Source organism: Neofelis nebulosa, chromosome 4 (assembly GCF_028018385.1).
Source record: "Neofelis nebulosa isolate mNeoNeb1 chromosome 4, mNeoNeb1.pri, whole genome shotgun sequence".
NCBI lineage: Eukaryota > Metazoa > Chordata > Mammalia > Carnivora > Felidae > Neofelis > Neofelis nebulosa.
Window position 1 is genome coordinate 88,992,473 of NC_080785.1, and position 24,163 is coordinate 89,016,635.

At 38.7% G+C, this 24,163-nt stretch overlaps 1 protein-coding gene across 3 annotated transcripts in view; it reads right to left on the bottom strand.

The window, feature by feature from the left end:
- The window catches only part of RELN (reelin), a 537,501-nt gene that overhangs the window by 289,728 nt on the left and 223,610 nt on the right, over nucleotides 1–24,163 (bottom strand). For all 3 annotated transcript variants that reach the window (XM_058725343.1, XM_058725345.1, XM_058725342.1), the window contains exons 4-5: nucleotides 23,191–23,261; nucleotides 2,019–2,051 (exon numbers count right to left, since the gene is read on the bottom strand). In XM_058725343.1, the coding sequence (XP_058581326.1) occupies nucleotides 2,019–2,051; nucleotides 23,191–23,261 (104 nt within the window). The remainder of the gene's footprint in view (nucleotides 1–2,018; nucleotides 2,052–23,190; nucleotides 23,262–24,163) is intronic.

The following is a 24,163-nucleotide window of genomic DNA, read 5'->3' on the forward strand; positions in this document are numbered from 1 at the left end:
GTTTGAACTAGTTTACACATGCTTTTTGGAAAAATTAAAATCACAGGATCTGATTAACAAAAAAATAACCAATTTTTTTTACTTTTTTTCAAAGGTGATATTTTATTTTTTTGGCTCACTTGAATAACACAAATAATTCATCGATCCAGTGGGTAATTAAAATCACTTCCAAATATCAGGAAGCGTACTTCCAAGTTCTCTTTGGTGACACTACCACCCACGGCCCTCTTCGCTCTCTTTATTCCAGGTATGCCAGCAGGTAAGCACGTAACGAAGTCCAGGAAACCAGTGAATCAGCATGTATTAAGAGCAACGGCTGCTCAAACTCAGAAGCCTTAGGCAGGACAACAGGGAGAATATGGATTTACACAGGGAGAAAGCTGTGATGTATTCTGTGTGTGGGAGTGATTTAATGATTCCTCTGAGCGATTAGATGCAGTGCCTGAAATGCCTACAGGGTGCAGCTCTCCCAAATACCTAACCTGGCCCAGAAGAGGCTGGGCCACTGCGGGTCACCAGCCTGCCTTGGCTGCCAGAAGGCATGCTTCTAAGCACTTGTTTGAGTTAGTCTGCCAAAGAAGAGGAGCCCCAAGCTGTAGCATTACATAAAAGTAGAGCTTCTCAAGGAAGATTTTCCAAAGAGAAAAATAAATTAATTGGGTTTGTAGGTTGAAAGGAAAAGCCCAAGAGACAAACAACTGACCCATCTGCAAGTCCCACCGTGAGAGACATCTGAAAAGGCTGGAGCCAGCCAGGATGATTTATTTTCATTCTTATTAAATAGTGTAGCATTGGAAATCGCTTTTAAAATAAACCCTCACTAACACAAATGAGAAATTGAACTCTTAAAAGACCATTTGTTTTCTATAGAATGTTTTACAGAGGCATGGGTAAGCCTCAATGGTTATTTGTTCATGTGTTTACTTCTTTCCAAACACTATTATATCATTGACTGTACACCTTTACAAACAGAAATTCATTCAATCATAACAACCCAAGGAGGTAGGTACTATTATTTCCTCTATTTTGCAGATGAGGAAACTGAGGCACAGAGAGGCTAAGAAACTTACTCAACGTACAAGGCCAGCAAGCAGAGAAGGTGAGATAAACCCAAGAAGTGGTTCCAGAAACTATTCTTAGCAACTACAAACCTTGCCTTGCATGGCACTATGGAAAGATCATGAGAAAAATGAGAGGTAGTAACTTTATATGATGCCATTAAACAAAGCTATGGTTATTTGAACAACTTTATTTCAATTTTGAAAGAAATGACCAAACTCTCTTTTTACAACCCAGTACTAGTCTGAACAGTTACCTCAAATCTGAAATGACCTCCATGCCTCCACACTCCTAGCTCCTTGCCCACCAACCCTATGCTCTACTATTTATGATGGGTAGGAGTTCTGGGGAAAATTTGGCATTAAAATCCTTGATCAAAAGATCAGGCTCATACAGAGAAAGAGAGATACCATATGTTTTCATTCTTATATGGATCCTGAGAAACTTAACAGAAACCTACGGGGGAGGGGAAGGAAAAAAAAAAGAGGTTAGAAGGGGAGAGAGCCAAAGCATAAGAGACTCTTAAAAACTGAGAACAAATTGAGGGTTGATGGGGGGTGGGAGGGAGAGGAGGGTAGGTGATGGGCATTGAAGAGGGCATCTTTTGGGATGAGCACTGGGTGTTGTATGGAAACCAATTTGACAATAAATTTCATATATTAAAAAAAATAAAAAATAATAAAAAATAAAAGATCAGGCTCAACAGAATCACAAGGATGGATGTACTAACAGGTTTAAAAGTCCTTCCACTGGCCCCAAGTGGGCACCATGATTGCCTCCTTGGTGAGGTCCTGTGTTCGAGCATAATATGAACCTGAGACTGATTTCAGTCAATGATCAGTGAATCAGAGAGGGCAGGAAGTTTCCTCACCTCTATATCATCTGCCTACACAGTGAGAGGATTGAAACAAGCCTATCTAAGTACTAAGGTTAGTGACACTGGGGTCTTAAGCACTTACCTAGATGTGGGTGCATCGTGGCTTCTGTTGGAGCTGGACCAAGAGAGAAAAAGGGAAAGATGATTGATTAGCAACAAAAACAAAATCAGTAATAATCAAATACAATTATAAAACTTAGGTAACACTAAAGAAATTAAATGACTAGAACCTTTTTGGAAGAGTAAGAAAAAAAAATGCCAGTAAACATCTTAAAGTAAAACATCCAACTTTCTATGTAGTTATTCTATTTAAAAGTAACTCCTAAACTGAAGAGTAGAACCCCTTACATTCAGGATAGTTGAGTGTATCCCTCAAACACATCAGGCTCAGGTATCCCTCAAAACACATAATATAAATGTGACGTGATAGTTAATGGATATGCTAAAACTCTTCCTGAGCACCCAGTACCTCTCAGGGGCTATTATGGGTGTTAGGGAAATAGAAAATAGTGCCACTCTTGCTTTCAAAAGAGCTCATTACCATCTGCTAACTAGAATATAGTGCAGTAAGTGCTATGGCAGACAAGGAAGGGATACTGGTTCCAGGCTGAACAGTAAAAGGGTTGTCGGGAGAGGTTTTCCAGAGAAGATGATTTCTCTGCTAGGTTTTGAAAGATGAGCAGAAGGAACGTAGGTGGTGGTAGAGGAGGGGGGAGCTGCTTCTTTCTGGAGTAAAAGTGAAAAGGCATAGAGAAGCAAAAGAGAATGGCTTTGGGGAAGAACCACAACAGTTTCAGCATGACTGGATGAAAGTGTTAAGAGGAGACAGTAAAAATGGTGATGCTGGGAAAATAGGGAGGACAAGATCATGGAAGTGAATGCTGGGGAATTTGGACTTTACCACGAGAGCTTGACCATCTTCTGAACATTTATGAGCAAAGGAATGGATGTTCAAAATATGCATTTTAAGAAAGGGCACTCCACAAATAAGGGACATAATATTGGAATATTAATATTCCATGTTAAATAAAATAGGTCATTAAAATTCATCTATTTTTTTAAGTGTGGCTACTAGAATACTGAAAATTATACATGTGGCTTGCATTATACCTCTACTGGACAGGGCTGAACAACAGCTAGGAGACAGATCGGCGCTGGATATCAATTAAGGAATCATTGTTACACAGGAGGTGGTGAAGTCATGGAAGATGACCATGTCATTCAGAGAGAATGCAGGACATAGAAAAAGAAGTGAAATGAAGTGGTAAACACGCATTTAAGGGACTGGTAGAAGACGAGCTAGCAAAGGAGACTGAGAAAGAGTTCATTTCATTATGGGAATAAGGAAATGAGAGAGTTTTAAGAGAAAAGAGGGTTAAATGAAAGACCAAAATAATCCTAATAAAGATGATATCTATTGAGAACATACTGTTATCACAGCACTGTTAAGCAGAGTCTATAGATGAACCCAGGAAATTTGGCTTCAGAGGCCACACTTGTAACTACTGTGCAGACTGTTCTTTCAAGAAAGTCCACTGCAAAGACAAGAGATGAGATTTTGTAGCACCTAACGAGGATCAAGGACCAAAGAAATTTTTTTGTTGTTGTTTGCTTCATTTCTTAAGATACCATAATTGTTGAATATGACTATATCAGCTATTTTACAAAAGGGGCTCTCTGTGTTCACAGAATAAATTGTGAAGAAGAGGAGGAAAATAATACTGATATCTATATAGTATTTAACTTCAAAGAAAACTGGGAAATAAGTTAATTAAATCAAATGTAAAATTTAGGGCAAGTATCAAGTAAAAATACTTACTGTTTAAATATGTATAACAAAATATCTGCAGAGACATCAGGACCTACTTGATTTTAAATGAGGCCTGGACCCAATAAAAAGATTAAGTTATAAAATGCTTTACTCTACCTTAATCTAAGGAGTCTATCCAAATTGGTATCTACCTTTTCTACATGACTTTGGCACATGGCATCTTATACTGAACCACCCACAACATAATCATCAGGGGAGGCCAATTAGAAAAGACTCAGGGAATCAGAATCTTTGGGAATGGAGGCTTAGAATTTGCTTTTGTTGTGTTTTTGTTTTTGTTTTTAGTGATGGAACAAGAGAGGAATTTATTTCAGTGAGGCCAACACCAGGAAGACAGCAGACTAATGTCTCAAAGACTGTCTCTAGAATCTGTATTTTTGAAAACCTTTCCTGGTGATTCTCATAAAAAGCCAAATTTAAAAACTATTGGTCTTAATCATATAGTCCAGCCCTTATTTTTACAGCATGCAGAACTATTCTTTGTATTAAGTATATATCTTTTCTCCCAAGAGGAAATAAGTTCCTCAAAGGCAGAAAATATGGCCATCCAACACACCAGCCTAAGCTGCTAATCAGTTCCCAATAAATGCTGAATTAAACTGAAAGATACTTCTTAATTGTAATATATTTTATGATATTTTGGAAAATGAATAACTGAAGATCCAAACCTTTGAAAACATGCCAAAATATACTCATAATATTGTCAGAAAGTCCTTTAGTATAACAGTCTGGGTAGTTTAAACACCCAATAAATACCACCTAAATTTAATTTAATTCAACAAATTTAAATCATGTTTCAAATCACTAGTTAGGAAAAATCAATTCAATATTTTTAACAAAATCCACTGAGATAACTAAACGTTATTTCCTCAGAAAGAGAAACATGTACGCATTAAACTTGATGGAAAGAAATGTACAGATTTCCTTGAAAAATATTCATACACGTATGGGGTAAATATGGTCCAAAATCTAGGAAAGTACTGGGCCTGGGAAGCTTATTTTAATCATCTCTCAGTAAGTGACTATATCAATCTATTTTTTATGTAATTTAACAAAATTTCTAAGCCTGTAGGAAGTTCAACCTCTGTTCTACATTTATTAGGGGTAAATGTACCACAGAAAAATTAGAATAAGTAGCCTAAAGAAGTATAATATAGTTTAACATTATTTATTATACTCCCACTTGGATAGTACCTGCTTTTTGCCTCATACTCTTAACATGGATGAATTATGTGAATTTGGCATAAAGGTCTTTACTCTTTCCTTTATTAAATATAAAACACGTGCATTAGAGAGTCCTAATTTGTCAGCCTTTCAGTGCTTGCCCAGTACCATATCTTCAACTAAGTATGCCTTTCCTGCTCCTCTGCCATTGAACTAGTTCTGACTCATTTTTCTAGATTGCTTAAATGTTTTTATCTTAACATTTTGTTGGTCTATTACTGATTCTGTGCCTCCCCAAGGACCTTTGATTGTTCCCACCCTACCACTCCCACCTTGGTCCAACTTCCCAGCTCCTATGACCCAAAATCTCAGGACCAACTCTAGCTACCACCTAAAGTTGCCAAATGGCTTAGACTTGGAAGTTTTGTTCTGAGATAGAACAAAAATGTTTCTAAAGAGGTAGGTTTTGGCTTTTGAGAAAACAGGACAGAACATGTCTTTAACAGAAGTATAAAAGACATCTCAGTTCCTTCCAGTTATCTCTCCATCAGGATAAGAACACCAGGTCAGACATTCAGCCACAGGTACATACAGGGAAGGATGCACTGGATAATGAATTAGAGACAGAGAAAGATGGCTGGAATAGTTTTGTACCCAAAGAGATCACTGAGGAGGCACTTCATAATATGGTCCCAATTTGGCTTCATTGGTGAATCCCATGAGACTATATGTAAAGGCTGGACAGAACTTCAAGCTATGAGAACGCACTTACTGTCCTAACATGAAACTTAACAAATTTGGATATCCCTAGATTCACAAAAGTGATTAGTTGTACATCCTATGCTGCAGAAAAAATTCACTTCTGAGAAAAAGACCAAAAGTTTACTTTAGTTTATACAAACGTGATTACTTATTAAATTGCTTATCGTCCCATAAATTTGGGGGCAATTCAGCTTAATATGAAGTTTCTACCAATAATTTGTAAACTCTTATAAACAGTGTAATGGCTAGAGGCCAAACTTTCAGTGGTGTTTTTTAGAATTAAAGTACAATGATCATGGGATACCACATCTGCAGTTGGATTTTATAGATCACTCCAAGGAGATCTATGAGCATTGGCAATAGATAAATAAACCAACTTATAATTCCAAAAATTTACTAATTCGTTACTGATCCTAGGCAAGGTGACAACACTATCTGTGTTAACAGAGAATAAATGCATAAATGAATTTGTGTTTCACTGAACTTGATGTCATTCAAAATAATCACACATCTCTGAAATCTTTACCCACAAACTTAATGTCATTTAGACCTACAAAAATTATAGAAACTACATCCTCTTTAAAGCTTGATCAGGTTCGAGTAATTGTACTGAATTGGAAATTGGACTTAAGTTGTATCTTGATAACATCAAGAGTATGCCAAATGTCATCAAAATGAATCAACTTAGTCAAAACCACAGATAAAATCTGAAATGCTAAACAGCCTACTTAAAATGAAGTTCCTACTTTGCTTAAAAGAACAAAGTAAAAACAAGCCAACAAAATGTAAGAACCATGACAGAATCTCACTAAAGTCTCCATGTTCTCTTAAAAGTCAGTTTTCAGCAAAGGATTAAGAATGAAGGTATGGCTCCCATTTACAATAGCACCAAAAACCATAAGATAGCTAGGAACAAACTTAACCAAAGAGGTAACAGATCTGTACGTTGAAAACTATAGAACACTTATGAGAGAAATGGAAAAACATTCTATGCTCATGGATTGGAAGAACAAATATTGTTGAAATGTCTATACTACTCAAAGCAATCTACACATTCAATGCAATCCCTATAAAATAACACCAACATTTTCCACAGATTTAGAATAAACAATTCTAAAATCTGTATGGTCCTAGAAAAGACCCAGAATAGCCAAAGTAATGTTGAAAACAACCAAAAAATAACAACAAAAGAAACAATGCTGGAGGCATCACAATTACAGACTTCAAGCTGTATTAGAAAGCTGTAATGATCAAGACAGTATGGTGCTGGCAGAAAAACAGACATATAGATCAATGGAACAGAATAGAGAACCCAGAAATGGACCCACAAATATATGGCCAACTAATCTTTGACAAAGCAGGAAAAAATATCCAATGGAAATAAGATGGTCTCTTCAACACATGGTGTTGGGAGAACTGGACAGTGACATGCATAATGATGAAACTGTACCACTTTCTTATAGCATACACAAAAATAAATTCAAAATGGATGAAAGACCAAAAAATAAGACAGGAAACCATCAAAACACTACAGAAGAAAGCAGGCAGCAACCTCTTTGACCTCAGCTGGAGCAACTTTTTACTAAACATGTCTCTGGAGGCAAGGGGGAAAAAAACAAAAAAACTTATTTGGACCTCATCAAGATAAAAAGTTTCTACACAGCAAAGGAAACAATCAACAAAACTAAAAGGCAACTGATGTAATGGGAAAAGATATTTGCAAATGACATATCAGATAAAGGGTTAATATCCAAAGTCTATAAAATCTTACCAACTCAATACCCAAAACCAAAGAACCCAGTTAAGCAAGGAGAAGAAGACATGAATAGACACTTTTCCGAAGAAGACATCCAGATGGCTAACAGACACATAAAAAAAAATGCTCAATGTCACTCATCATCAGGGCTACAAATCAAAACCACAATGAGATACCACCTTACACCTGTCAGAATGGCTAACATTAACAACTCAGGAAACAAGAGATGTTGGCAAGGATGCACTGTTGGTGGGAATGAAAACTGGTTCAGCCAGTCTGGAAAACACTATGGAGGTTCCTCAAAAAGCTAAAAGTGGAATGACCCAGCAATTGCACTATTAGGTATTTATCCAAAGGATACAAAAATGCTGATTTTAAGGGGAACTTGCACCCCAATGTTTATAGCAGTACTATTGACAATAGCCAAATTATGGAAAGAGCCCAAATGTCCATTGACTGATAAACGGATAAAGAAGATGTGGTATATATACAATGGAATATTATTTGGCAACCAATAAGAATGAAATCTTACCATTTGCAACAATGTAGATGGAACTAGAGTATATCATGCTAAGTGAAATGAGTCAGAGAAAGACAAATATCATATGATTTCACTCATATGAAGAATTTAATAAACAAAACAGATGAACATAGGGGAAGGGAAAGAAAATAAGATAAAAACAGACAGGGAGGCAAACTATAAGTGACTCTTGAGTATAGAGAACAAACTGAGGGTTGCTCGAGGGGAGGTGGGTGGGTGGGGATGGGCTAAATGGTTGATGGGCATTAAGAAGGGCACTTGGGATGAGCCCTGGGTGTTATATGTAAGTAATGAATCCTTAAATTCTACTCCTGAAACCAATACTACACTATATGTTAACTAACTTGAATTTCAATTAAAACAACAACAACAACAACAACAACGAAGGATGGCATACTGTTGCATGTTTTTACCTGAAAAAAAAGCCAAGCACCTTTAAAATTAAAAAAAATAAATAAATATTTACTTATTTTTGGGAGACAGAGAGAGTACAAGTGGGGGAGGGGCAGAGAGAGAGAGGGAGACACAGAATCTGAAGCAGGCTCCAGGTTCCAAGCTGTCAGCACAAAGCCCAACGCGGGGCTCGAACCCACGAAGCATAGGATCATGACCCAGGCTGAAGTCAGATGCTTAACCAACTGAGCCACCCAGGTACCCCTAAAATTTTTCAATTATCAACACAAGTTGGTAGCAATTTTACCAGGAATAAATGAAAACCTATGTAATTTTGTTAGACCAATATCCCAAGAGCCGGTAAACAAGAAAAAACAAAACAAAACAGTAAACTGTTAAAAACTAAAAAAAAAAAAAAAAAAAAAAAAAAGTAGAAAAAAATGTGTACTGACACTTAGTTGAGTAAATGGAAAAAAGCACTTAGGCCATTTTGTTTACACATCTGTGTGTTGGTACTGTTTCTAGTCACAAGATTTGCATGTCCCTTCCTAAGGAATATATTTGGGGGCGGGGGGTTAAAGATTTTTAATAGCTCATTATTTTCCACTCACAGTGAGTTAATCTGACCTCCATTATGATATGAAAACAACTACTTATCAATCCCTTTCCAAACATTTAAATACAACTGATGTTAACTATCTATCTATTGCTTGGCATAGTTACTCTGTGAACATTATTTTTCTTTTGCTAAACACATTTTCTCTATCATCTCAAATTATTTAGAGCATCTCATAGACTGTAATGATTTGTCTTAGGACACGGGTAAGAGAGCAGTAGCTGAGCTATGCTGATGGAAATGGAAGATCAGAAAGTTTTGATACACTCAAACAGGCAGCAAACACCTTTAATTCCAGCGTGTATGATTTCATTTGGATCTTGGACCTCACAATCATGCTTTTCTTAATGCCATCCCAGAGCTTAAATCTTTGGGTGTTTTTAGTGAATATTCTAAACATAGATCATTATATGGTTTCTCAATATAAATCGAAGCAAAAAGTCTTTGATTTAATGAATTGAATAAATGAATTCAATTTATTCAAGAGACAAATTTCATGCTGAAAGTAAAGAAAAGCTTCATTTATTTAGAAAGCATTTCTGCATTTATGCTTTTTCAAAAACGGCATCCACCAGCATCTCCTGAGATCACAGCAGCCTAGAAGAGGTACTTTAGAAAGAAATGAGGTCATGTTTAACTCCCCCAAAGGTTGTTCTTTGGACAAGTGTTTATCTTGCAAGTCACTTGTTTTGAAAGGAAACTTTTAAGTAATCATGTTACTCTAAAATATATTTCTGTCAATTTTTTCAACAAATAATTCAGTACAAAGATTTCAATATGCTGAGCAGAAAAAGGAAGGGTTGTCTAAAAACGAATTGAGGGAGTGGTTAATGATCTTTGTGTTAATATTATTGATTACTTAAAAAAAAAAGCATTTGAGTCAGGCAAGCAGTATATATATGATGACAGGAACTTCTTACAAATAAAGGTATTATGTTATGGGAACCATATCTCCAGATCATTTTAGAATTCAAAGGCCCTAGGTAGTTTTGCCTCAGGTATCTCTTCACCTAATTTGAAATTCAAATGTATGAAATTTCCAAAGCTAAATATGACAAATTAGACACGGTCTGTGAAGTTACCATTTAATGAGCTATGAACCTAGACTTTCATCTCCCCAGGAATAATTTCTTTATTACTTTTGTATTTTATTGCAATAAAGAACCATTTGACCTTCAAGTATGATAATTAAGCTTCCAAAAATGTTATAAATTCAGAGTGAAAATAGTTCTCTCTGTGTTCAGGAATATACTTATGATCAGTATAAAAGATTCCTTAATATTTAAAGACAGCTAAATTATGCACAGAACCAGCAATATTAGGAGGTATTTTTCTCTTCCCTTCCCCCCCATTTCCCATCTCAATTAGATTTGTGTCTCATAACAACTTATCATCTGTCATATTCTAAAACAAATGGAATAGGAGAAAAACTAAAATATATCTTTATAATCTGCAAATGGGGAAACAGAGAACTCTTTCAGGTGAGATTTATTCTACTATGAGCTGTCAATAATGAGATATTAAGTATAACACTTGCGATTCCTTGTCTTGCTTTTGCTCATGCCCTGACTTTTTCTGGGGGGAGAGAACCATATATTTCCCAAAACTTTGTCTATGATATGAATGGAAGTTTAAATGAAAAATCAGAATACAAAACAATATACCATCTGAACTGTTGATGAATAGTTTTTTTTTTTTTTTAAATCACTGTGTAATAATTTTTTAAAACATCTTGGACCTTTGAGAACTTGAGGAGATGAAGTTCACAGATGGGGCAGAGGAGAGGAAGTAGAGGTAAAAATTGACCCGTAGCCTGAGCACATATGACTTTTAAATAACAATCAGAGCTAGGAAAGAAAATCATTAGGATTAGCATTATAGGATCATCATACAAGTAGCAGTGGCAGCCGCCTTGTTGCTAATGTGAGCTGAACTTTGTTAGAGGTCTGCCAATATCTGCTCTCCTTTATTTTAACTGAACCGTGACCCCAGTTAGAGGTACATTTCACACTATCCCCTGCAGCTGCCCATGACAAAGGAATGAAACTCTGACCATAAGGAGTGAGCTGAAGTGACCTGGGTCATGCCTTCTAAATTTAGGAGCGGGCATGCTCCCCTGGCCCTTTACCCTTCCTATTGCTAGGACACGGTAAGCACTGGGGCAGCTAGCATGGCCCCCGGATGCGGAAGCTATGTGCCGGACACCACAGAGCCACTCCACCAGCCCCGGACCACCTGCCTCCGGCCTGATTTATGACAGAGAAATATACTTCTAACTGCTAAAGCTAGCATTCCCTCTGCATCTCACTCACAATTCTAAAGGTCAGAGTGGAAATGAAGGCTGCTAATACTGTGAGTTCATCTGGGTAGAGACTCTATCTTGTGTATCTCTGCACCCTCTGCCTAGCACAACGTCGGGCATATAATTGCTCCAAAAATGTCAGTTTATTGGGTAGTGATAATACCACCATTACATTAACTATTGGGCGCTGATAACACCAGCAAGGCACTGCTGTTAGGAAATTCTAATGTTCTCTGTTCCCTCCTGTCTTGGTCATTTGTACCTCTGTTATCATCTTTATGATAACCTTACTTCTCACTTTCCTTCATATGCCTAAGGATACTATGTACAATCGCCTTGTTCTAAAATAGACACAAGGCAGCTTGCCAGAAAGGGCAGACAATCAAACAAGGCAATAGAGGGGAAAACTCAAAGATGATGATTAATAAAGGGTCGGCAAAAAAACTACATCCAGTTGAGATAAGTAAAATGCATGCTCTGACGTCTTAAGTTTGGTCCTGCTATAAAGTTACAGAAATTGAAGAGTTCATAACATGTAAAGAAAACATATTGCTCAGGGAGAAGGGGGGGTAATTCAGGTACAGAGACTCGAGAGAGGTTTCTCCTGTGGTTTCTTGGAAAGAGGACACTGAGCAAGGTGATGAACATCATTTGAAATAACATTCATCCAATTGTGAGTTTTATAGGGCTACTCCTAATAAAGCCCATCAATGCAGAAGGAGCCCATCTCATGCCTAAATACGATTATAAAAAGGATTCGGGGGTGCAGGAGGTACAAGCTGGCTGGCCGTTAAAGAAATGATGGTCATTAGACAATTTTGGAAAGGTATACCCTCTCTGTGTGGTTCATTCTTTTCCTCAACTAATAACTGAGTGCCTACTAAATGCCAGGTGCTGTGCCAGCTTCTGAGATATTAAAATGATCCAGTGTCTGCTGGATCAAGGGGTTCACAGTACAGCAGAAAATTAACACCTGACAATGCAATACGATGAACTAAATTCGATTACTAAGTAGTAGGTGGAAAAGTGATACAAACAAAAATGATGGAGGAGGAGAGACTTGAGCTGGATCTTTAGGACGAAGGCAGCTTCATCAGTGAGATGGAGAAGGTAATGAGGAGGGAGTTCCAGGGAAAGGAATAGGCCTGCTTAAGCCACAGAGACAAGGGACAGGAAAGCATGTTTGATGAAGCCCGTGCTTATTACAGCTGAGGTAGAGAGTTAGGTTAGGTGAGGGTGAGGGGTGAGAGCCGGAAAGCAGAGATGAGGCTGGAGAGACAGGCAGGGTCGGATCTCAGAGGGCCTTGAAAGCTAGTCTAAGTGGGGCAAAGGGAGGCAGTTGTAGGGTTTGAGGCTGGGAGTAAAAAAAAAAAAAAGAAAGAGGTTTGTGTTTAAGAACATTTTGATAGATGTGTGGAAGACCTGAACTACAGAAATAGTTCAGGTGTGAAAAGAGGCTGGGTTAAGAGATACTAAGTATAAAATAAATTGGTCTTAGACACATCGGATGTAGACCTGGAAGAAAGAAAGGAATGAGGAAAGTAATGCTATCCTGGTATCTGACTGGGGTGACTATGTCACTAACCAGAACTGCAATCAAGGGGTCCAGATTTGGGGAAAAGTCAAGTTCGGTTTAGAATATATTGAGTTCAACGTACCTAAATGGCATCCAGATGTAAATGCCTTGTAATACTAATGACAGCATTCATAGAGGATTTATGTGCTAGCCACCATGCTATGCACATCCTCTGCATTGAATCCTCAAACCTTTACTATCTTCCTTCTGGGCATAGGATGTTGTGCCAGGCTCTTGGGAACCTATGTATGGCACACAGCACAATATGTGTTCATTAATATTAATGAATTCCAACTCTTAAAAACATGAGTATTAAAATCTATATTAATTATTACATTAAACAATTCAGTCTCTGAATGTCAAAATAAGATTGAGTTAATAGGTTGCATGAAGTAATGTTTTGCAATCCAAAATAAAATTGTAATTTAAGGTGTGTTCATCACAGCTTTGTTCCCCTCCCCAAAGTAATTATATAAACCCAAACCTAGGCTGTTTGCCCTTCAAAATATGGGGGAATTCAGCATATTATATAGCAGCTTGAGTAGAAAGTGTATTCCTCTGGATCCAAAAGAACTCAATGTCAAATTCTTCTCAGGCATAAATTCTGGTGTTTTGACTTTGGACTAGATAAAGCTGTCAAGTGGGAATGTATATAACCCTGAGAACTGAAAAGAAGGCTGTTTAAATCCAGGTTCAATCATCTTGGGATATACAGCACCAGTTCAAAACACCATTCTTTAGGAAATTAAAAAAGTCGTCAGATCCACCTAGAGCCAATAGCAAGAAATTTTACTATGGCCCCATGAGTCAGCTCTTTGTTGTTCCTTTTAATCTTATCTGTCCTCAGGATCACTTAGGAACACTTTTTGCCTACCACAGCCCCAGGAAGGCTTCAGTTCCTCCCCCTATAGGGTAGTTTGTGAGACCTTGAAGCAAGATTAAGGGTTCCAGGATGATATTACCAAAGTCTCCTAATTCAGCTCTCTTCGTTTGTAAATTGCAAAGGCAGGGATGTCAGGAACAGTGGCTGTAACTGCTAAACTGAAATGTAAGCTATAGAATAGCCATGGGGAAAACAGATTTCTTTGAATAGCAAAAAAAATTTAACATTGGGCAAATTCAAATGGAACACACCATTATTTTTCACTTTAACTATTAAAGCAGATATAGTAAATCAAAATCTATTAGGAGATTCCGATTTGTTTAGTGTGAATTAATGAAAAAACAACATCTCAGGATATTGGGAAAACATTTAGTGATACAAGCTACTGAGTAAGCAAGAATAGACAAGGGAAGATTTTGATACATCTGATGTAAAATTCACACAATATTTGGGTATACAAAGGTATTCTTTTTTTCCCGCTTTATTGAGGTATAATTGACAAATAAAAATTGCCTATATTTAAGGTATACAACTTGATGTTTTGATATACGTATACATTGTGAAATAATCACCACTATCAAGCTAATTACCACATCCATCACCTCACTTTAAAAGATATTCTTAACATGCTGAAAAATGTATCTGTAGGTTAAACACCTCATTCATGTTATGGACTTGCTTACTGAAACTTTTATCTCCCTCCATCTCAGTTTAAATAAACTTTCAACCGTCCTTATTACAAAGAATTTAAAAATTCCAGAGTCTGGGATCTGAATGAAATAAATACTCTGCCCACCACCATGGTCCGACGGCCCTTAGAGAATACAGCCACACTTTCTACCACGCTCTCCGTTCTGAGAGTGACAGACAGCAGAACAACCGCTGAGTATGGCAGAAAGCGGCCAAGGTTTTTGGCTCCAACTATAAACCTGACCCCTTTCTCCTGACATAAAACATTTGCCTTTGGTTATATCCTCTTCCATCAACTCCACAACAGAGGATTCCAGCATGGTTTATAAATGGCATGCACCCTTTGGGGGCACTACAGGGCATGACTGCTGTCGGCCGTTAAGCCTGCCATCTGGCCTTGCTAAATAATCAATGTGTGTGTTTGAAGGGGGTATGCCAAGAAGCTCACAGGCCAATGAATATACACACACCATTATTCTCCCTGCCCGGCCTCCACCAGGATTCGTGCACACTGCTGGACCGGCGACAGCCCAGGCTGCTATGCTCACATCAGCTTCACACTTGCCACCTCGGTCTTATGAGGGCCTCAAAAAGTGTGTATTCTCTCCTAGGTGTTCAGGGAATGGAGGCAATGGTGAGGATTTTTCCTTATTGAAGTTGGGGTTCTTGAGGGTTTTAATGTTTACTCTTAGTATATGTGCTGCCAAAGCGAGCACTTTAATGTTTACTTTTTTTAATGTTTACTTATTTATTTTTTGAGAGACAGAACACTTGTGTGGGGGGGGGGGGTAGAGAGAGAGGGAGAGAGAGAGAGAATCCCAAGCAGGCTGCCAGTGCGGATCGCAACATGGGGCTTGTTCTCATGAACCATGAGATCATGACCTGAGTTAAAATCAAGAGCCAGACACTTAACAAAATGAGCCACCAAGGTGCCCCTAATGTTTATTATTATTTTTTTTAATTTTTAAAATTAAAAAAAAATTAACATTTAATTTGAGAGACAGAGAGAGCACATGTGAGTGAGTAGGGGAGAGGCAGAGAGAAAGGGAGATACGGAATCTGAAGCAGGTTCCAGGCTCTGAGCTGTCAGCACAGAGCCCGACGCGGGGCTCGAACTCGTGAACTGCTGAGATCATGACCTGAGCTAAAGTTGGACACTTAACTGACTGAACCACCCAGGGGCCCCTAGTCAGTCTATATATTAACCACACTCATATTAAGATTTTCTTTTTTTTTTTTTTTTTTAAATTTTTTTTTCAACGTTTTTTATTTATTTTTGGGACAGAGAGAGACAGAGCATGAACGGGGGAGGGGCAGAGAGAGAGGGAGACACAGAATCGGAAACAGGCTCCAGGCTCCGAGCCATCAGCCCAGAGCCTGACGCGGGGCTCGAACTCACGGACCGCGAGATCGTGACCTGGCTGAAGTCGGACGCTTAACCGACTGCGCCACCCAGGCGCCCCTCATATTAAGATTTTCAACAGGACTCCTTGTATGTGATTCTGAGGGATATGACTTAGGTCTGCAGACTTTTCTATATTGCTCAATAGTAATTCCCATAAAAGACTGACTTCCCCTAGTTCCTTTTAGGTTTTCAGTCTATTCTGAAATTACTCTGATCACCTCTGACAGTAGTTCACTACCATGTTTATCTTTAAAATCACTTCGTGGCATTTTGAGCAATCCCCCAGATAGTCACATGGCTAACCTCCTTTCCTCCTTGCTCTTTGCTCTGATGTCACCTTCTTGGTGAAAACCGCCTGACTTAGCTGCTCTCCTATTTAAAACTGCAATCTGCCTTTTCTTCTTCCACCCAACCATGTAGCCCTGCCCTACCCTATTTTTAGTTTTTGTTTTTTCCTGTAGCATTTACCCTCTCCTAACATGTATCACATTTGACCATTTAGGATGTCTCAAATTTATTGTTTCTCTTCTCTCCACTGTAATATAGGCACCAGTGGAGCAGGGATCTTTGCTCTGTTCACTGATGTATCCCAAGATCTAGCCTAGAACAGTGCAGGACCCATGGTAGGCATTCAACAATCCTTGTTGAGGACCAAATGTTAAATGAATTCACTTCTTTACTGTCTACTGCAGGTGAATGAACCTAAGCACCTTCCACTTTCACTTTCACCTTCACCTTCCACTTTCAAAACAACTGAGAGTATACAACCTATCACCTTCCACCCCAATCCCAAACTAGAAATAGAAAGCCCTGGTTCCTCAGCAGTACTGTGACATGTCAGCAGAAGACATGTTAATTATTTAACACCTTAGGATTCAAGATGAAAACCTAAAATCTCTGAACCTAGTGTATGTCCCAAGAGCACTGAGGAGAGCCATTAGTGTTTAGGTGAAACTGTGAATAATTTTCCAATTTCTTAAAATAGTGATTCATACATTTTTCAAATTGAGGTCAGTGTAAAGGACATTCCTCTGTGACACTGCTTTCTGTTACAGCCATGCTGCCTCATGGTGTTCCGTAGCATAAAGTCAGGGTTAAAGAAGATTTTTCAGAAAGGCCAGTGACTTTTCAACTACAAAATGTTTAAGGTGATTCTTCAGCAAACATTTATAGAGTATCTGCTTTTATTTTATTTTTTAATAAAGTTTATTGATTTATTTTGAGAGAGAGAGCAGCAGAGAGAGGGAGAGAGAGAATCCCAAGCAGGGTCCCACTGTCAGTGAAGAGTCCGACATGGGGCTCCATCTCATGAACCATGAGATCATGACCTGAGCCGAAATCAGGAGCCAGATGCTTAACTGACTGAGTCACCCAGGCATCCATGGAGCATCTGCTTTTATGGCAAGCATTGCTAGCTGTTCAGAAAAACAAAAAATTAAGTCATGGTTCCTGCCCTCAGGAAGCTTCCAGTTGGAGGACATGAGTAGTTAAATAAAAATTATGATACAACAGAGAGCAATCATGTTAAGAGACTCAAGTCCTCACAAAGGAAGAGGCAGGGGAGTTATAATTCAGAATTTGCCTGCAGTTCTGAGAAGTGATTTCTTTCACCTGCCTCATCAGAATTGCCCCTCCGTCTTGTTAAGTATAACCCTATACTTGTTATTTGGGTGGAGGGGGAAACTTGTCTTATTTCTTTATAACCCAGATGATACAAGTTTGCTATAAAAACTTAGAAAATACAGGTAAGTATAAAGAAAAAAAATTAAACATCCACATTCTCACCACACTGATCTACTTTCTCAGGCTTTTTATTTCACTCTGGCTGACTTGACTAAACCTTTGCTCCAGCAAGATCCCTCCTCTTTGCCACTAACTGAGCCTGTACTTTGTGTCTGGGCTCTGAGAGTAAGGTTACACAGAGCTTGGATCCAGACTACCTCTCTATGATTCCAAGGTCCTCATAAAGTCTAAATCCAACCATAAGTGACTGCCCACTGGCCCTATCTCCTTAGCCTCAAGAGAGGAAAAGCAGCCCCTGGTGTCCAGGAGCTGACCTGACACGGCTGGGCCTTGCTGTTCTCCCAAAGAACAGAAATGACTTCACAGAACATCAGCTGCAGACAAAGCCACTCTGGGGTCATGATGGGACAAAACAGACACAGGACCACTTCGTCATGATGCCTGAAAGTGGACACAACCAGAAAGAACATTGTCTACCTCATGGTACACCACACATCCCCTTCTCCTGGAATAGTGGTGACGGTGCTCTTTACCATTTTTAGCTTAACCTCACTCTTGTCTACCTTCCCTGTAGATTAGGGTTTACTGAGATCCCTAACCAGAATGACTGTTTATGGCATCCAATACAGAGCAAAGCCCCACTTATACAAGACCTTGCCAAAATCATGAAATACAGCTCTAAATCTCATAGTAATTCCTTTTGTAACATCCTCTTATTGAGATGTCCCCTGGTTCTATGGCATGATTTCTCCGTACTGGAATGAGCACTAAACCCAACCTGTCAGCTACAGGGGTGCTCTTGGTGGTCTTTGCTGCAAGGCACTGGATGCCTATAAATGTGTTCTGGTGATATCAGGGGGGTGGGGGAGGGAAAGAGAGAGAGAGAGTCCCCATCCTTTCCTTCAGTCTGCTTTCCCCTCTGGCTGCCCTCTTTCTTTCCCTTTAATCCTAGATTTTTCTGACCAAAGCCTCAACTTGAAACACTGCCTCACACTTACTTCTCAACTCACAATAATCTTTCTTCCCTTGAATGTCTGTCTCCAAAGCCTGGGCAAGAGCTTTCCACACTACAGGGCAGCTTCGGGTAGTCTAGTTTCTCCTGAAACCATCCTCATTTATAGCCAAATCGCTAATAATGTTCTAACTGCAAAATCTTCAAGGCTTTTCTCATACTTCCTCCTCTCCATTCTCTCAGAGGCCTTTTTTGTCCCTGTTGAACACCTCTACCATGTTGAAATGTCTCCCTTGAGTTTCCCAGTCTCCCAAGCTTGCCTCTTCTCCAGAATTCCTTCTTCTTCCTGCTCCTGTGCCATCATTAGTCTTCCACACTGGGGCCCTTCCGCCCTTCTCCCAAGGATCTCCCTGGATGAGCACATTCTCTTCTCAGCACCAATATGCTAATGTTTCTCAAATCTGCCTCTCTTCCTAGCAGGCTGCTGGAGAGCCCTGCAGGGTGGAAAAGCAATTCCCTCAGAGACAATGTGCTGAAGACCAGATTATTACGTTCTCTCCCAAACACCTGAAGTTTCTTCATTTCTTCTCTCAGTCCCTGCTATCACCGGCCACCCAGTCACACAGACCAGAAACCACAGAATCACCCTGGATCCTCTTTCCTCCCTCACTCGCTACTTTGATCACATCTTCTCTGAAGTCTCTCTACCATAACTCTTTCTTTCTGCAAGACCGAATTTTCATTTAGCTCTTGCCAGGATGACACAGCATCCTACTACTGCTCTGCCGTCTCCCATTCCTAACCTCTGCAACCCATTCCACCCCCATCCCCTGTTTTCTTTCAAAAACACAGATTGTTCATATCACCCTCCCGCTTCCCACTGTCTACAGAACAATGTTTAAACTCCAGAGCAAACCGAGGGCTTCAGTTACCCTCCCAGCCTCATGGCTTAGCTGTAATGACCTACCAGGTAGCTTCCTCTTGCTCACATCTATCTGACTAGTTGGATTCAGCGGCTCATTCATTCATTCAATAAACATTTACTGGGTGCATACTATGCACCAGACATTGTGTGAGGCTTTAGCAATTTCAGTAATAGAAAGCACAGGCCCTGTCCTCAAGGAACTTGTATCTAATGGAAGACAAAGCACCTGTGATAATATTCTTATGTAATATGCAAAAAAAAACCACAAAAAAACAAAAACAGCAGCCCAGTTAAATGAGTGCATGCTGAAGTAAGTGCTTTATTGGAAAGGCAGTGTAATGTGATGGTTATCATCATGTGCTCCTGGCCAAACTGCCTGAGTTCCAGTCCCAGCTCAGCCAATTCCTAGCTCTGTGACCTTAAACAAGTTGTTCTCACTGTGTCTTTGTTCTAACATCCGTAAAGTGGAGGTAATAATAGTTCCTTCTTCAGACAGTTGCTGTAAGGATTAAATGAAGCCCTGGTTGTAGAATGGGTAGAGTGGAGTCTGGCACATAACAGTGCCGACAGTGTCTCCATTTGTATTATTAATGTGCCTTGAGAAGTATGTCCAGGGATTATGTCACCATGTACGAGAGTCACCAAGACCAGCTTGAGGAGGAGCTTGAGGGAGATCAGAGATGTTTTTTCAGCAGGAGGCAATACCTAAGCAGGGTCTGACAGCCTGAGTTAGCCAGACAAGACACAAATGGGCAGTCCAGCCCCAATAAAATGGGGTGGGGGGGCAGGCATAGAATGTAAATAATACAAGGGTGATGGAGTGAGGTACATTCTGGAATTTTAAGGTAGAAATGACAGGATGACAAGAAATGAGGTGGGGGAGGCAAACTGAAGCCACATTGTGTGGGATTTTCCTTGTATGCTGCGATAAGCAGTAGAGATTTTTACCTTGAAGATAAACTATTGCCTCCAATGGAGATATTGAAGGGTTTTAAGCAGGGACATGACACAATCATGTTTCCATTTCAGAAAGCTCATTATAGCAGCCCTTCTTAGGGTGCTGGGCAAGTGGGAGCAGGGAATCCCAAGAGGAGGCTATTAAGCAAATCCCAAAGGAGATGATGGGGCCTGATCCAAGGTTGGGGGGGGAGGGGGGAGGGGAATGAGAAGAAGATAGATGGAATTCCCCCCCTTTTTATTTAAACTGCTGTTGACCCTTCAGAACTTGCTCCCTGAGGAGCCTTTCCTAAGGTCCCCAGGCAAACTTAGCTGATCTGCCATTTATAGCCCAGCCCTGGAGAACAGGAAATGGGTCTTTCTTCACTTTTATAGCCATATTTAGCACTGTGAGTTAAGACAAGGTCCTTTTAGGTGTTAGATACAAGTTTGCAGAATAAAATCCTTCAACGAATGTCTTTTAAGGAAAAGGATCGAGATGATAGACTACCAAAGGCATCACTAGCATGTTTTCTGATCCTTTTACTTTTTCAACATGCTTAGCCGCCAATATAAGTCTTATAATAATAGCTGTCCTGAAGCTCCACAAAGCAATATTTGTTTTGTTTAAATTGTTTAATTTAATTAAAACCAACAAACCTACTAAGTATGTTGTAATTGAAAAGTATTATGCTTTGGTGATGATGATTGTCATTTATTTCTCTTTTATAAGCACATTAAATATTCTTCTTCCAATGTATAGGAAATTATAACCTGTTAAATTTACGTCTTTTATTTAAGGAGACAATTAATGTTTTAATTAAAAGTAGGTCCAAAATAGATATAGGGTTTACAGCACCAATTATTTTCCTTATTATTCCTGACAGCAGGAAGCCATCACTCTTGTTAGTATTCTTTCCACCCTATCTTGGATGGATTGATATGATTTCAATTGATTAGGTGTTGTTGAAAAGCTTAATGTTTTCCTTTGGTCCTGGGCTGAATAGCATTTTTAATAACATCCACATCTACCGTTGTGTAAACCATATTCGTGTACAATCTGACTGAATAAGGCTTTTTTTTTAACCCACTGGTTGAGAATTTTTCCCACTGGATTTTCTCGGATTTTTCTTTTCATTTTAAATGAACCCAATTCCAGCAATTCATTTACAATAGAAAAGACTAAAAAAATCCAATGCTTAAAAGAGATCAACTTTTAGACAATGGTAAATGTTAATAAAATTAGACATCTTTTTCTGACACTATGCATTTTTCAGAACATTAATGTTCACTGTTATATGGTGTTCTACATTTTCAGTATTGTGAACATTTTCAGTCTGAAAAAAGATTTACATTGTAACAGAGTTCTTGAGCCTATTACAAAGGCTATCACATTTTTGCATTCACAAAAGTCACAATAAAAATCAGTTCAGACTAAGACCACTGATAATATTTTTGAAACTATAACTAGAATGGGGTTTTCTGATTCAAGAGTTACATACGTACACAATCAGAAATTTGCCAGTAATAATCATCAGGTGTCATATTATTTAGATAAAGCCATATTGATGATGTATATATTATTACAACTAATAAATGGTGTTTTCTTAGGCCTTTCAGAAACCAATATAATTTTTCCCATTTCTTTCCTGAGCCCATTAGATTCTCTTTAGCAGAGATAATTTGTACAAATTTCTTTAAATTCAAAAATGTAATTCTTAATGTGACAAATTTCCCAAAAATACGACTGCATAAAAAAATTGATATTATGCCTATGATGATGGTGAAAATGGCATGACATTTACAAAGACTGGCTTCAAATATATTCATTATCAAATGCTTAACTCAAGAAATATATGTATCGCTGAGAAAAACTTGCATTTAATCTATCAACATTTTTTGAATGGCTGTCATATGCCAGGTTCCGGGGAACTAAAGAGCTCTAAAGGCATAGTTCCTATGTTTTGAGAAGCCTTCTCTCAAAGGGTATATCTATTTCTTTGCAGAGGAAAATTCTATGTGAAGTGGTAAATGCTACAGTGAGGACACAAATGAAGTCAGGTGGGAGTTCAAGAAGTAGAGTGAACAAACGCTGTGTGGCGGCACGGATCCTGTCTTCACCTTTTCATTGTGTGTGTGTGTGTGTGTGTGTGTGTGTGTGCACGCATGTGTGTGGGTACATGTGCATATGTGCATCTGTGAGTCTAGTATGGGTGAGACTCAGGATGTGTATGAGACACTCAAAAAGTACAAGCCATTTAATGTGACTATTTAATGTCCACTTAACGTATCTAAAATGATATGGCATCTATCCACAAGTCTGAAATTAATGGTGCACACAGTGGAAACAAGAATATAGACATGGCACACAGATCATGTTTAAAAGCAATTAAGTAGAAACATTTTCAACAAAGTTGACAAGAAATTTAAGTGGTAAATTAAACAGATAGGGTTTTTTTTGTAAAATTCTAAAATTACTAAGATTTATATTTCCAGAACAACTAAATGTAATTAGTTAGAAAAAAATAGGAAAAGAAGATAAATTTTCTCTTAGTTTCTCTTGCTCATGTTTAGTATTTCCAGAAGTCTATAGATCTTTGTTGATAATTGCTAAATACAAATCCATAAATCCCCCTTAGGAATATGAAGGGATCAATAATTCCATTTTTAAAGCATGATGATCAAGTAATAGTGATGAAATACTTAGTACATAGGACACAGGGCCTACCGTGAGTAATTTTGACAAAACTAACATAGAGGAGTCCGAGATGATTCTTACCTCCTTGTTCACACAACTGCTGGGCTAAAGCATCTTTGAAAATAATCTGGCCCCTGTGCGTTGCCGTAGCCCTGAAAATGAATAGGAAAGGTTAATCTAAATCTTGTAAATTTGGTGATAATTTAATGTATTTTTAAAATTTTTCAAAAAACCTCATTTTTAAATGTTACTGTATAGATGTAATCTTTTTAAAACTGAGTGCATTTGAACAGTGATACAAATGAACAAGTCAAGGCTTAACCCAAGGCACCTGGGTTGAGAATTATCTTCCAGTTTAGGGGCACCTGGGAGGCTCAGTCAGTAAAGCTTCCAATTTATGCTCAGGTCATGATCTAATGGTTTGTGAGTTCGAGCCCTAAGTCGGGCTCTATGCTGACAGCTCAGAGCCTGGAGTCTGCTTCAGATTCTGTGTCTCCCTCTCTCTCTCTCTGCCCCCCACCCTTCATGCTCTGTCTCTCAAAAAACTTTTAAAAATTAAAAAAAAAAGAATTATCTTCTGGTTTTACTTTGTAAAGATATTGTAACATTCGTGTGCTTATTCTGAAAACTGCAGATATGAGCAAATCCTGGATAGAAGAAAAGGTATGGAAAGGATGCTGATTAAAATTTCTTCCTCAGGAGACTGGTATAAAATGTTTTGTGAAGCGATAAGGATATTAACACAGGAGAAAGATGCTCCTAATGTACTTTCTTTTCTGAAATCAACAGTCACCATAACACATAGAGAGTTTAGACAGAGAATTATATTTTTTATTTTTAATTTTATTATTTTTTAATGTTTATTTACTTCTGAGAAAGAGAGACAGAGCATGAGCAGTGGAGGGGCAGAGAGAGAGATAGACACAATCCACAGCAGGCTCCAGGCTCTGAGCTGTCAGCACAGAGCCTGACATGGGTCTCGAACTCACAAGCAGTGAGATCATAACCTGAGCCAAAGTCGGTTGCTCAACTGACTGAGCCACCCAGGCACCCC